At 50.7% G+C, this 14,694-nt stretch overlaps 5 protein-coding genes across 5 annotated transcripts; 4 read left to right on the top strand and 1 right to left on the bottom strand.

Moving 5' to 3' along the window:
* The first annotated feature begins 213 nt into the window (after positions 1-213).
* Positions 214-1,264, top strand: BO66DRAFT_390307 (uncharacterized protein). Its single transcript, XM_025646970.1, has one exon. It carries the CDS (start codon positions 619-621, stop codon positions 892-894), a length of 276 nt encoding a protein of 91 aa, XP_025506014.1. The 5' UTR covers positions 214-618; the 3' UTR covers positions 895-1,264.
* A 946-nt stretch (positions 1,265-2,210) lies between these two features.
* BO66DRAFT_399900 (putative U1 snRNP complex component Yhc1) lies at positions 2,211-3,101 on the top strand (the record flags this gene model as incomplete). Its single annotated transcript, XM_025648705.1, has 4 exons — positions 2,211-2,277; positions 2,345-2,473; positions 2,550-2,630; positions 2,749-3,101. 4 exons carry the CDS (start codon positions 2,211-2,213, stop codon positions 3,099-3,101), a joined length of 630 nt encoding a protein of 209 aa, XP_025506013.1.
* A 1,097-nt stretch (positions 3,102-4,198) lies between these two features.
* Positions 4,199-7,057, bottom strand: BO66DRAFT_39573 (transient receptor potential ion channel family protein). Its single transcript, XM_025648290.1, has 2 exons — positions 6,442-7,057; positions 4,199-6,374 (listed from the first exon to the last, which is right to left on the bottom strand). Exons 1-2 carry the CDS (start codon positions 6,812-6,814, stop codon positions 4,519-4,521), a joined length of 2,229 nt encoding a protein of 742 aa, XP_025506012.1. The 5' UTR covers positions 6,815-7,057; the 3' UTR covers positions 4,199-4,518.
* Positions 7,058-10,571: 3,514 nt separating this feature from the next.
* On the top strand, positions 10,572-11,354 carry BO66DRAFT_39567 (uncharacterized protein). Its single transcript, XM_025648271.1, has 2 exons — positions 10,572-10,934; positions 11,012-11,354. Exons 1-2 carry the CDS (start codon positions 10,660-10,662, stop codon positions 11,286-11,288), a joined length of 552 nt encoding a protein of 183 aa, XP_025506011.1. The 5' UTR covers positions 10,572-10,659; the 3' UTR covers positions 11,289-11,354.
* A 753-nt stretch (positions 11,355-12,107) lies between these two features.
* Positions 12,108-14,403, top strand: has1 (ATP-dependent RNA helicase HAS1). Its single transcript, XM_025644559.1, has 5 exons — positions 12,108-12,766; positions 12,826-13,071; positions 13,121-13,596; positions 13,653-13,913; positions 13,969-14,403. Exons 1-5 carry the CDS (start codon positions 12,166-12,168, stop codon positions 14,221-14,223), a joined length of 1,839 nt encoding a protein of 612 aa, XP_025506010.1. The 5' UTR covers positions 12,108-12,165; the 3' UTR covers positions 14,224-14,403.
* Positions 14,404-14,694: the final 291 nt, after the last annotated feature.

Raw genomic sequence — 14,694 nt, 5'->3', positions numbered from 1 at the left:
CTCGGATTGTCGGATTGTCGGTAGTAGTGCATGGATGTGTAAATTGCATCAAGGCATCAAGACACCAAGACATTTCCAGCGAGATTCTGGTTCCTGAATGGCCATGACAACCGAGCCGGTCCAGCCGGCAAATCACCGGTTCCGTATGCATTGCTGGCCTGAGGCGGTAAGGCGGCAAGGCGGCCACGGGAACGGTTCCAAGGAGGTTCGACTCGCTTCTTCCCCGGATTTTCCTGCCGGCATGGCTTGTTTCATCAGTCAGCATTTCTTCCTTTCTTGCCTGTCTCTTCTGAGGAAATAATCTCTCCTTCCCCTCTTTTCCCCGCTGCGAAGCATGACGTCCCCAACCAAACTTCACCTTCCTCTGGCCTTCCGGATCTTTACTCCGTAGCGAGGCCATTCTCCAGCCCTCGGCTGATGCTGGATCACATTTTCTCCAGGTGCTGGAAACGCCGACTACGCCGATTTGTGGGGGTAATGCCAGCACCTGATCATTACAATTCCCGGACTCCCCGCGGACAAGGTCATGAACCACTCCTTGCCGTCCCTTGAATCCGGGGATAGAGTGATACGTGTTGAGATCCAATTTTGGTCCTCAAGTACGCGAGAGGCAAGAACATGATGACTCACGGGACCAACCCTTCTGCCAGTGGCCACTTTGTCAAGCTGATCGGAGCGTTCCCCCTTCCCCCAGCTGAGGTGCAACAATTATCCAAGGAACAACCTCCGGGGCCCCGGACTATCTCCTCTGTTGCCCTGATGATCATGAACAATCCTAGCCAATCGAGACTCCTTCAATCACCGTTTTTCGAGGGATTCTGCATGGTTGGATATTTCTTATTTGCTGCTTTCACTTTCGTTTATTGGGGTCTTCTGGCAATACAAGGTGCCTAACAGTCGAGTCTCGGTTGGGTTTCGATCTCAATAGAGGATCTCATTGCAAGAGCAAGGAATCGGGGGTCATTTGAGCTTTCTTCCTTCGTCAGAGTGACTGTGGCTCGCTTCTCTGAGACCCCGAGAGTTACGACCTTGTTGTAGACATAGATAGTGGCACCAACTGTGAGTCAACTCTACCAATTACTGATGTCTATATTGGCAGCCTGCGAGACTGAAATTTGGTCGGCAAGTCAATTCATCATCTATTCGGTGTATGAATTTCGCCAGATAGGCTTCACATACTCGACTGGGATCCAGCTGGTCTGGCCCCCGTCGTTCTACTGGGAAAGCCAACGCGCAGCGGGTATGAATATATATACCACGACGGCCCTGCCTGAGACTACTGGTCGTGATGGGGGCAGTTGCTACTCACCGTAGACAATGAAGAATCGCTTGAAGAGTTGAAGGATAGCTGTAGTATAGCATAATTGGCACAAGACTACCTGCCTCAACAAAACACATCCGAGCACAAGGAGATCTCTGGGATCATGCAGGACTACGGAGTACAGTTTCCAGTTAAGGTATTGCACCATTACACCGTCCCACGAACAGTCCACATTGCAGCATTGGATCTTTGACAAAGCCGTGAAGGGACTACTGTCCCACCAGCTCAGTATAATTATAGTATTGACTGATGATAAGTCCACACATATGCATGCACACAATGTGCCGACCTGCTGCAGCTGGTTGTCGGCAGGATCCAGGTCCTGTACTATAGATAGGGGTGCCTGAGGCTCGACACCTGGGCTGGGTATTCTGCCCCGTGATACCGCTTTGATATCGCTTCGAACTCCGCCGCCAGTTATTCGTCTCCGACTCAGTCAAAATTTCCGAGTATTCAACAATTCCACGCGCCAAACTCATACCTCAACGATTTGAACACCCGACTCTCATCTCTGGCTCATACAACCGTGCTTCACACACCTTGAACGAACCGTCCCGCCCAAGCGCAACGCGCCGATCGAGCGCTGCCGAGCGAAGCTTAATCCGCCTTCCAAGAGCAATCGCTCTCTCAAGATCAAGATGCCCAAATATAAGTATTCGATCACTTGCTCATCAGGAAACTACTGACAACTCCTCACTCTTCTGTAGGTTATCCTCTATTATGCGATTATCGATTTATGCGATTCCAGTGGTCTGGTGCCTGCGACATCAAGAACTCCGCGCACATCGCGAAATCCCATCCCGGTGCCTTTCAACCACGCCACAACAGAACTGACCGACACTTTCATGCAACAGGTGACTACTGCGATGTCTACCTTACGCACGACTCAATGAGTGTGCGCAAGGCGCACAACTCTGGACGCAACCATCTGAGAAACGTTGTGGAGTACTACCAACGTGCGACGTCCCCCGTCCGATGTCAGACCTGCAATGAGTCCGCAACCGTTATCTAACACGTTCACAGAGATCGGACAAGAAAAGGCCCAATCCGTCATTGACTCCATCACATCATCATACGCCGCCGAAGGCCAGGCTGTACCCAACCCTGCGATGGTGCCCCCGGGCGCCTACCCCCCTCCCTTTGGATTTCCCGGTATGTTTCGCAACGTGTGCACCAACTCTCCGAACGAGACCGAAAGATTGATCGACGACTGATTGAATGCTTCCAGGCCGCCCAGGTCAACTTCCTCCTCCTCCCTTCGGGATGCCCGCACCTGGCGCAGCTCCCGGAGCCCCAGGCATGCCTCCGCGTACGTGCCTCCCAGTTGCATACATCCCTTTTCTCCTCCCGCACGCAGCACTCTTCCCTCCTCAATCCCAAATTCTAAATTCTGTATATATATAATAACAAGCTAACGAGACTCGCAGCCCCTGGAGCAAGAGGCCTTCCCTTCCCACCCCCGTTCCCCGGCGTCGGCGGCCCCGGTGCCCCCGGCGGTCTTCCTGCCCTCCCCAACATGCCCCCCGGCGCCCAGGGATTCCCCCCCATCCCACCCCCCGGCGGGTTCCCAGCTGGGTTCCCCACGCCTCCTCCCGGCGCAGCTGGGTTCCCCGGCCTGCCTCCCCCGGGCCAGCTTCCGCCAGCCGGGTACAGTCCCAGCCCGACTCCCGGGATCAATGGCCCGCCCGGCTCCGATGCATATGCCCATGCTGCTCCGCCTCCTGGCATGGGTTCTTCGTCTCTGCCGGGCCCGCCTCCGGGATTGGGTGATAGACGATGAAGAACCTGTCTTGATTGTTTCCCACACATTGCATTTGCTTCCACATCTCTCCCCCACCCCAAAAACAACTCATGTACTCTTTGTTTCCCCCCACATGTTCGAAATTACCTTTTATACCTCCTCCCTCCACCTTGAAACGCTTGGTCTGTTGCTCAAGACGGGTGGTCATGTTTCTGTTCCTCATCATCATTCTAAATCCCGGCGTGGTCTCTGAATATCATTTTCGTGAGTTTGGGTTTATCTGTCTTATCTGGTGTTATCATGTTTTATGTTCTTCTTATCGAAAGAAAGGAGGAGTGGAAACAGTTGATTAGGAGAATGGAAAAAAAACAAAGATGATTAGAAGAAGAATACTAGTTGCTAGCTCGCAGACAAAAAAGCACCCGCGCCTTGTGGTTAGAACGCGTCTCTGCCGTTGATTGCTGGGACATCTAGAGTACCATGTCGCCCACATCTACATTCTTCGCCCCTCCCCCATATGGGGCACGGCATGGAAGTGGGTATCATCGCCTACGTCATTGCATCAGCGATCATCCTACAGATACTTCCTCCTTTTTTCTGCTTCTCTCTCAGTTATTCTCCGTTCCCCCAATATGCCCGAACAAGATAGAAATATCACGGGATCGGAGTCAACTACGAAACTCAGGGAAAAGAGGACTAGAAGAAGCTCTTCGGCCACGGGACGAACATAAAAAGAAAAAGCCTTCATTCTTCTTCAATTCCTCCCCAGCCTCCCTTCTCTTTTCTCTATTATTCATACATCAAGGAAAGATATAAGGGAGAAGAAAAATATATAGGATGAAGAGGGAAAAAAAGGAATAAATATATAAGATAAAAACAGAAACCCCCCATAGAACAAAGAGTATAACCGATATATATCCAGGATCCTTTGTTGGTTCAAAACGCCAGCGGTAGTAAAACGTGAGAGTAGTAGCAGTAGGAGTAGGTAATAGGGAAAGATGGGTTGATTGTAAGGAAGGAAGTAATGAGCTCCTCCCCCGCCGGCCTGTGGCTCCCCCTTTTGGAAAAAGAAAGGGGGCGTCGGATGTCGGATAAGAGGTAAGTGGATAGGTGGTAGGTAGGTGTAGGTAGTCTAGAAGATGGATGGGCCAGGTTGATTGGGGAGAGAGGAAAAAGGGGCGGGAGGGGGCTCTCTGGTATATCACAGCATACGACAAGGGATGTAGGCAAAAAACATGATAACAGAGAAAATGGATGAAGATGGAAATCAGAGAAGCAAGAAAACCCCAACGCACCTGGTGCGGGAAGAATTGTATAGGTAGTAGAAAGCTAGAATGGCTCGTGAATAGAGTAGAATAGGAGTCAATCCATGCCTTCTCCCCGCACGCGCACACACACAAGGCCATAACTTCATCACAAGCAAGGCTAGAAAGCAATTCAGGTGAATTATTCAACTTCAGTGATCATATCCCGCCCCTCTTTGCCATGGACTCGGGTTGTTTTGTTGTCGGTATGCGTGTGGGTTTTGCATGGGGGAGGAGGTGTAGCCACGCGGAACAGGCGATGGTGATCGTCCGAAATTGGCGTCGTGCGAACCGTTGCGGTTGTCGCTAGGAAATAGCGGCAACGAAGGGTCCACAGGGGAGGCCGGCGAGCGCGCAGCGTGGTTCGGCGAGGGCTCAGGAGCCTCGAGGTTCTGACGGCTGACACTGGCCCCGTTACCGCTGGAGAAAGACGCGTTATCATCTTCGAACGGGCTAGACTTATAGGGCGAGTTCTTCATGTCGCCACGTGCCGTCGCACCCAAAGCGTCCAGTTCGGTCGTCAGCTGGCTGCCCGACTTGATGAATGAACCCCGGTCATCCCTCATCGGCTGATAGCGTGTGTCCGGGTTCTTGGATACAATGGCGTAGATAGAAGCGACCAACACCATGATCAAGAGCACAAGGGCGAAGATGGCGTTGATCACAAAGAACACGACTCCCATGACACCAGTAACAATGCCGGGTTGATTGAAGACATTCGAGAAGAAGAGGAGGAAGATGACGTTAAGGAAGTTGATAGCAGCGATGGCGATGTTGTAGATGTTGGTTTTCTTGTCCATCCACGGACGCAGCACACTGACGGCGATGAGCATGCAGGCTTCGATAATAACCAAGGCAATAGTCTGGACGACAGGAGCTGGCTGACTCAAGCCGATGAACATGCCTTTGACGAAGATATAACCGAGGAAAGGAAGAATGAAGTAGTATGCAGTTGCACGATACTGCACATACAAGAAACCCCACTTGTTCAGGCAGGTCGGGTCAGAGAAGAGAATATAGGCCGGATTTTTGTGCATCACAGTTGATCGGTTTGCTAGCCGGAGCACCTTGAGAGATGCCCAACCCAGAGCGGCGACCACCGACAGGAACATGACGATGGCCAGAACCACCTCCGCAGCCGAGTCCCGCTGGGTGAGCTCCCATAGACACAAAACAGCCATTTGGGGAAAGCCGATCAGCGTCAGCCGGAAGAGAATGCCACGGGCTACCACTTTCCAGCCGTTCCGGAAGTCCTGGAACTTGTTGCTCTTCATCCTGCCCTGCTTGGCCAATAGTTCACAGCCAAGCTTGAAAAGGCCGACCATGATCATAACCAGAGCAACGAAGACAACAAAGAAAATGAGACCAGTCATGAAGATGTTCGTCGATTCGATTTTGGCCTTGAAGCCAACACGCTCGATACCTCGTACAATGACGGTAGAGTCGGTCGCTGTCTTGCTGTTCCCTGAAGCGCGCTTGCGCATATAATTCAGATAGCCGCTTGCTCGTCTGAAAATGCCTTGCTCTTCAAGCTCGAGGTCACGCTTTCTACGTCTGTAGGTCGCGACCGAAGTTGTCGACAGACTCGATAGTAGCGTCGCAGCGGTACCTCCGGTGGCTCTCTGATACCAAGTACAAATATCCTCCAGAAAGCCGACGTGGATGATACCCATACTCCACTGGAAGTTTTGGGTCCAAGCTTCAACAATCGGGGGCATATGTACCGATGTCATGCCAATCATGGCCTGAGACTGCATGAAGCTGAACAGGGAAAGGGCATTGGCTGCGACATGGGCTGCAGTGTTTGAGTGCCCCAATCCCGATGTGATGGCAGAGGCGGCGAGACCTAATCCGGAGATGACGGCAGTTGCCCAGCCGACACCCTTTTGATAAACCGTCTGGCCGTTTGAAAGCTCTGCCTCCATGCAGGTGATGCTGGAGTTCGTTGACGTGGAATTGATGTAGATACGCACACTAGCGTCGAGATCGGGAACAGTATAGGCGATGCCTAGGAAAGAACGGTTAGCAGGCCTAGGCGCTGCAAGGCATCGCCATTGCCATGGGGCGCTACTCACCTGGGATATCTTTGATCACCGACTCGGGGATGTCCAGGGTAGCTTTGGCAACATCAATGGCACCGGTATTCATAGGACAAAGGCCTGCGATGCCCATTTCACATGGGTCCAGGGTCTCTGACAAGACACTGATGCCGTAGGCTGTGAGCTGCAATTCCGCAGTGACGTAGCCGGAAATTGCTGAAACTCCATCGAAACTGAAGGCGAGTGAGCGATTGCCGGGAGTGAATACGACGCTGAAGTAGGTGACAGTAAAGTTGTTGCTCGCTTGGCATAAATTCAGGGCGCTAGATTCGATCAATTTAATGGCATTCACCTGCAGGGCGTTGAGCAAGGCGAGGAAAAGCCCGAAGAGGATGGAGGATAATCGCATATTGACCGAGCCGTGTCCGATGACAACAATATCATTAACTGCCACGGAGGGGATCTGTCAGATATTTTATGTAGTAATGCGGAGAAGACGTAGTAATCGGGGCGGTCAAATCGAAGGGTGGTACTCCAGAGCACCAACTTGGCGCAAGCCGAAAGCGGAAGTCGTGGGAAGTCGAATGTCGTCCTGCGGGAGGGTTTTAATGAATCAGGTTCCAGGGAAGAGGTGCTTCCAATGGTTGAGGATTGAGATGGATCGGTAGTCTAGGAACGTATCGTTGCGAATTACGGTTCACAACGTCATTGATGGTTCAAGGCGGTGGTTGGTAGAAGAAACAGGGTAAATGATCGGCTAAGTAATTCTATTTAGTCAAAGGAGTGACGAGGACGCAGTAGTTCGAGTATATAAGCGAGTGTCAGACTGGAAGTCGAGTAGTTTTTGAAAGCGAGTGTGTGGCTTAGAAAAAAAATTGGAGAAATTCGAATAATGAATGAGCGTGGACGGCGACACACACAGTATGGCCCTGGAGGAGTTGTCGGGAGGAGGGGTGGTGGTGGTGGTGGAAGTGGTGGTGGAAGAAAGGGACAGGAGACCGGGTCGAATTCGGGTGCCTGAGTCTCCTCCCTTAAAGTGGGTGCGCTGCTTAAGAAACAACGTTCACACCCTCCTTCAGTCAAGTGAAGGGCAAGCCGAGCAAAACGAAAGAGAGAGAGAGAGAGAGAGAGAGGAAGAAAGAGAGAGACGAAGGGAAAAGAAGGTAAGTACAAAATACAAGGGAAGCGAAAGACGAGAATGAAGAGACCTCTCTTTCGTCGATAGTCTCTCTCACTATCAAGTTTCACACACTCTCTGCTTCTTCTTCGTCGTTCAGTGTTTTCTTCAGGGGAGAAGAGAACGAAAGAGCGAGCGAGACCCGGAGCTGGTCGTAGGAGAGACGGTCGGGAATGCTTGTGAAACCACCTGAGACCCTCTTGCCGGCTGACTCAGCACGGGGGGCAGTTGGTCGGGGGCCAATCAACAGCGCGGGTGGCCTTGTCACGGATAGGTGGGGCTCAGCTCAATCGGGCTAAGCGCCCTGAGTGTACCTACTTAGTATTAATGGAGACTGTATTCTGATTACCTTACCACTCCTCGCTCACTAAATTATCTCGACAGTGTACTGAGAATAGTACTTTATTCAATTTCTTCTGGGCCTACATAAATCCAATCCCAATCCTGGATCTTTTGGGGCAATATATATGAAGGAAGGCATAAGAAAATCAAGAGAAGAGGAAGATGACAGAAATTGGCTGGGGTCTTCTTGTTCCGTGGGGGCCCTGTCCCTCTTCCAGGTATGCACTAATGCTGATGCTGATGCTGATGCTGATGCTGCTCCTGCTCCTGCTTCTACTACCGCTGCTATGCTGATCAAGAAGGGCCAAAATGTCAATCAAAACAGGAATGAGAGATTTGCCGCTGGTGCTGACAGAAAGCTAAGCATACCTCTCTGGTGACCTACCTCTACAGTGTGATCATTTGTACGGAGTGCTCATACAAGGTACGGAGTACCATGCAATGCTTAGTTACAGTACGGAGTACCATTAGTTATGCGTACTCCGTACCTCGTAGTACCTAAGTGCACGCGCGTCCCTCAGGGGGGTTGGGTCTGGGCCGAATGCGGGTGTTCTCTCGCTGAGCTTCTCTCTCTCCCGTCGCTCCGCCCTTGACTTTGATTTGCCTTTCTCTTACCGCCCAGAGTGATAAACCTTGGGGCGCTGAAGTGGGAAAGCGACTGCGACTGGGCGAATCTGGATGGTCCCAATCTACGGAGTAGGTACCCACGGATTCTATGATTTGGAGTCTACGCTGGAGTTCCACTCGACTGCTGCTACCTACGTAGTGTCGTTGTCGTTGTCGTTGTCGTTGTCATAACCAGTCCACGTTACGTTTGGACTCTTTGAGGTCTGGGACACTCAAGCCAGCCTAATTGAGTGAGTGGATCTTTTTGACTACGAGTACGGGCGTTCATACTCGAGTTGATGCCCGTCAGTTAGGTAGTCACTGGTAAGTTACAGTACTACGGTAAGTATGGATGCGCAAGACTGCGACAAATCAGATCTTCGCTCTTTAATTTTTCTTGTTGCACTTGCACTTGACCTCGCCGGTGGTAGTGATATTCTTGCTATTTTTAAACGGACATATCTATTCACTCATACTATTTCCCACGAGCGAGAAGCTGAAACTGGTCGGCGCATATTGATCCAGTAGTATAAGCGGGAGAACTATGCTGATCGATCCCGTCCCGTGCCTTTGACCATTTTTAATCCGCCCGCGAACTATGGTGGACTGAGTATAGGGCTCTTCTGGTGTCTAATGACTTCTCATGAACCATCGGATCGCTTGTCGTCGACTGCGCCTAGATTGTTCGATCTGGTAGGGCGTTAAGCTTGACTTCAGGTTGTCTTTGCGAACTTGAAAAAGACAGATGCCAGAGGAATGTCAATTGACCGTACCATAGTTACACCTGCTGACTACTGAGTACTTCGGGTTGAACTATCTGATCCTCGACGTATTCGTATCCTTTTGCCTAGTTACAGACTACTACCAACAGCCCGAGTCTTACTGCACAGCCTCCCTCTACAGCAGTTGATTAACTCCAGGTCCTTCCCGCACAGCACCAGATGTGGGACTATGAACTCCTTTAATCAATCTCAAGCAAAGTTGTCTCTTTTACAGTGTACAACACGATCTGACTGATGACATTGTGAGACAAATCGTACTATGCCCTCTCCACCACTCCGTGATTCACAAGCAAATGAGTCTTGAAGTATGGAGTATTTTGTTTGTGCTCGACATCTTCTGTGCGTCCCTGATCAGCAAGGGAAGGGGCAGTCGATCTTTTACCACTTTAAAACGGTATCTGACTGTACACTTGGCCGTCCGTGTCTACGCATCATGACGTCTTTCCCCATTGATCCACTCCAACCCCATACATTATTGACCATAGATTTGACCATGGGATATCATGTCTCAATCAGTAAAAGAGAAGACAGTCATGCAGCAATCGATCGAAGAATATCTCCATGAACGTTCTCTTGGAGGGGCTGACGAGCACCTGCACCTGCACCAGCCCTCCCCAGACCGGTCGGTACCTTTTACCTTAATAATCGGAAAAGAAAAAGGGTCCAAAGTTCAAACTCACTCCAACATGCTGGGCGCTGCGAACCATGGCACGCCCCATCCTATTTTTGGCATTGGAACTTGCAAATTCTTTTCGAAAATTAACCTACCAAAAATTTGCGTGGCTGTCCGCCACACGATCCATTGTGGAATCTAGTCCAGCCTACGATGAATTCGAGCGGTCGTTCTGCTCCGCAACACAACCCTATTTTTTCCCGTTGTGCATTCTTCCAGCCGACTTGACCTTTCAATCCGATCTCTTAGCTGTCAATGATCTGTTAAAACATGCAAGGTGCACTTTTCTGCAGTGACTTCACCCCTTGGGCTTCTGGAGGCTCTGCTCTGTGCAGCCCATGTTTGCTTGGTCCAGGCTCTCAGCCCCCAGCACGGTAAAACGTACCCGAGGTCCCGAGCGAACTTCCTTAGTCATTCGGTTGCCTAATACGCAAGCACTTTGGCTGGGGATCTTGTGTACGCATAAACCTTCTCAAGACACGGCTGGGAATCCTTAGTTACCCCCCCCCCCCTACTGTACCCATGCAAGTATGTCAGTCTTTATGGACAAACAAGAACTCTCAATGGCTTTCAGTGTTATGTGAACGGATCTTCGGTTCCCACATTACAATGACGTGTCTACGTGCTTCGCGTCTCGGCTGCCCCAGCCGGCCGTACAACAATGGCATCCATCCATGTTCCAGCACACGCTTCCAATGAGACTCTTGTTGTCCAATCACAGAGCTCGCAAGGCGAGCATGGAGCAAAGGATACAGTATAGTATATACATACCGGAACTCGCCTTGAGTTACAGGCCTGTTTCATTTGACCATTGCTCGGCTGTCTTCAGACTTACCAGTTGGACTAGCAGAATGGAAGCTACTATGCCCGGGTGCCTTCAGAACGTAAATGTGGGCCAGTGGCAACTTTTTATGACCGCCTTCATTTACCTCTACCGCTTCCTCTATAGGTATGATCTGAAGCTCTTCCACGAATGCCAATCATGGGTTGTGATAAAACCGGCAGATCTCAAATTATCTAATCCAGTTCCACTTTTACGTTCTCAAGGCACCCTACCGAGTACAACAGCAGATCTGTCTCACGGTTCTCATGTCTTTCCGAACAATTGGAGAGCTTGACAGTTTGCTCCACAGCGGCTTCTTCTCCTTTCACGCCATCTTGGACGAAACTAGCGAAAAGGGGTAGGTTGGCGGTTTGCGCAAAGCGCCAGGCTTCCACGGAATCAAATGTTAGAAGTATACGAATCTTGCCGTACTTGCAAGAGGCTCACATCGTTCATGGTCATGTTTGTGGGATGGGGTGAGGCCAATTAGATTCCATTATCGCCCAATGCTGCGGTTCTTTTCTTCACAGTCAAATTCATATACTGCCGTACGTTTTGGTTAGGGTTGAATGTTGTCGGATTCTCCTGACAGAGCTCTTCTCCTTTTTTTGTCACTTGGGTATCATTTCATGATTTCTTTCGTGGCTATGCAACCGAATTGATTGGAATAACAAGCATTTCATCGGCCTGAGACCGCCCCAAGAACTCCGCAGATTGCGGTACCAAGGACAGTAATGCGAGTGAGGGCTCATGTGGCAGGCAGCATAATTGTTGTTTTCTGGAGCAGTATTATGTCTATTCGCAATAGTCCCCCAGAGATAACGTCGACATGTTTCATGAACGTCAAGGCTTGCTCCTGATTCCATCGAAATAGAATGAGCCCAGAGGCTGAAGCGACGTGCTTTACACGACTAGTTGATTTGGTATAGTCCTATAGGCATGATACCTATTAGACTGATTGATGCCAAGATGTCTACCTACCTGACAAGCGGCAAGCCTTCACAATTCGACAATATGCGGCTCGTAGTCTGTCACTTGATAGCATCTATGTCCTTCTGTATTATTCGGGCTGACAAGTTGCCACCTAAAAGAGATTATCAGTCGTAATTTTGAGTTTCCTGCTATTGAAGCGCATCGGAGGGATGTGCTTTGATATAGTTTCTGTATGCCTCAGGCATCTGGCTCCTGTGGCTCACCCTTATCATTCTCCTATCGGCACGTGACGCGGAGTTTGGCAGAAACGGAGAAAAAAAAAAGAGAAAAGCGGCCTCGCGATTCCAGGCCCTGCACTTCCACCACCAGATCTATTTTTTTTTTCGCAGTGAGGGATTCGTCGACACCAAACAACTCCGCGAAAATGCCGATCCCCGTGGACTCCGCCAAATCTCTCTCTAAGAAGCGCAAGAGAAAGCACGGCGGAGGCGCCCGTCCTGCGACCAACAACGAGGAAGCCTCCCCAGTCCAGAATGAAGCCGTGACCGAAGTGGCCGATGCTGTGGAGGAGGAAGTTAGCACGACCCCCAAAAAGAACAGCGACAAGAATAAGAAGAAGAAGGAGTCCTCCAAGAAGCGCAGAGTCGACAACTCCGACGAGGATGAGAATGACAGCGACGAGGAGATCCGCCAGGAGGAGGTAGAGGAAGAGGGCGAGGGTGAGGAGAGCGCCGATGATGAAAAGACTGCCGGTGCCGACCTTCCTTCGATCGATACTGTCCGTCTGCCTACGACGGACTCGGAGCCTAAGAAGTTCTCGGAATTGAACCTCTCGGAGAAGACGATGAAGGCTATTCAGGACATGGGCTTCGAGACCATGACTGAAATTCAACAACGGACCATCGGCCCGCTGCTCGCTGGTCGTGATGTTCTCGGTGCTGCGAAGACTGGTTCTGGAAAGACTCTCTCATTTTTGATTCCTGCTGTGGAGATGTTGAGCGCTCTGCGGTTCAAGCCCCGTAACGGTTCGTTGCCGATGAGCTCGATCGTTCGATCCGGTTGCGTGCTAATTCGCTTGTCATAGGTACTGGTGTTCTTGTGGTTTCCCCCACCAGAGAGCTGGCCCTGCAGATCTTTGGTGTCGCTAGAGAATTAATGGCACACCACTCCCAGACGTATGGTATTGTTATCGGTGGTGCCAACCGAAGAGCTGAGGCCGAGAAACTCACCAAGGGTGTGAATTTGCTTATTGCCACCCCCGGACGTTTGCTCGATCACCTGCAGAACACCCCCGGATTTGTCTTCAAGAACCTGAAGACGCTTGTTATCGGTAAGTCGGTATTGAATTATCGTAACTTGGATGGTCTAACATCTTTCAGATGAGGCGGACCGTATTCTTGAAGTCGGTTTCGAGGATGAAATGCGCCAGATTGTTAAGATTCTGCCCTCCGAGGAAAGACAGACGATGCTATTCTCCGCTACGCAAACCACGAAGGTCGAGGACTTGGCTCGCATTTCGCTGCGACCTGGCCCTCTCTACATCAACGTTGACCACCGCAAGGAACATAGTACGGTCGAGGGCCTGGAGCAAGGCTACGTCATTTGTGAAGCGGACAAGCGCTTCTTGCTTCTGTTCTCCTTCCTCAAGCGCAACCTCAAGAAGAAGATCATTGTCTTCTTCTCCAGCTGTAACTGCGTCAAGTACCACGCTGAATTGCTCAACTACATTGATCTTCCCGTTCTCGACCTCCACGGCAAGCAGAAGCAGCAGAAGCGCACCAACACCTTCTTCGAGTTCTGCAACGCCAAACAGGGAACCTTGATCTGTACTGATGTTGCTGCTAGAGGTTTGGATGTACGTTACCATGATTCACTATTACGAGCCACAATTCTGACGTTCTTCCTTTCTAGATTCCGGCCGTCGACTGGATCATCCAGTTCGATCCCCCAGATGACACCAGAGACTACGTTCACCGTGTCGGTCGTACGGCTCGTGGTGTGAACGGTAAGGGACGCAGTCTGATGTTCCTTCAGCCTTCCGAGGTTGGATTCTTGAAGCACCTGAAGGAGGCTCGTGTTCCCGTTGTGGAGTTCGATTTCCCCGCCAGCAAGATCGTCAATGTCCAGTCTCAGCTTGAGAAGCTGATCGGACAGAACTACTACTTGAACAAGGTAAGCTGGACTACTGTCTTTGTTGTTCCGACCCGGATATTAACGTCTCATCCAGTCCGCCAAGGAAGGCTACCGTGCCTACCTCCAGGCCTATGCATCGCACTCACTCCGCTCCGTCTTCGACGTGCACAAACTCGACCTGGTCAAGGTGGCCAAGGGCTTCGGCTTCTCGACGCCACCCCGCATTGATATCACACTGGGTTCCAGCATGAGCCGCGACAAGAAGCAGCAGCAGCAGGGACGGCGCAACTACGGCAGCCAGCCCAATAACAAGGGGCTGAAGTTCAAGCGGAAGCACGACGATGAATGAGTCAGCGCAGAGCAAAAGTGATTGATTGTAACATTGTGCGGTTTTTGAGTATTGGCATATAGTCTCGGAGTTCGATATTGTGGATATTTGGCTTGTCTACTACATATGGTTGATTCACAATTGTTAATTGTTTCTCTTTTCATCCGAGCATCCAATCAGAGCAGGAGGCGGGATTCAGACGCATCGAAGTCCTCGCTATGAGGGGATAGTAAATACTTTCTGATGCATATGCTGAAATGCAATTCAGTAATGGCTGAGTAACATCGCATCAAAGTCGCTGGGTCCGTCATACTCCGTCTCTTCGTAATGAAGAAACTACAGACTGGCCTGTAGTCCCATGATTCATGATCAAAGATGCGCATTACATCCAAGATTGGGGTCTTTGACAATGCGTGCGGTAATATGAGTGGTACAACCGCCAATTCCATGCATTTCCTGTCAGATGTAAGCTCTAAACAGATCCGAGCTCAG

Source organism: Aspergillus aculeatinus (assembly GCF_003184765.1).
Source record: "Aspergillus aculeatinus CBS 121060 unplaced genomic scaffold BO66scaffold_13, whole genome shotgun sequence".
NCBI lineage: Eukaryota > Fungi > Ascomycota > Eurotiomycetes > Eurotiales > Aspergillaceae > Aspergillus > Aspergillus aculeatinus.
Note: the sequence above shows the minus strand (reverse complement) of the source record. Positions and strands in the feature narration are given on the sequence as shown.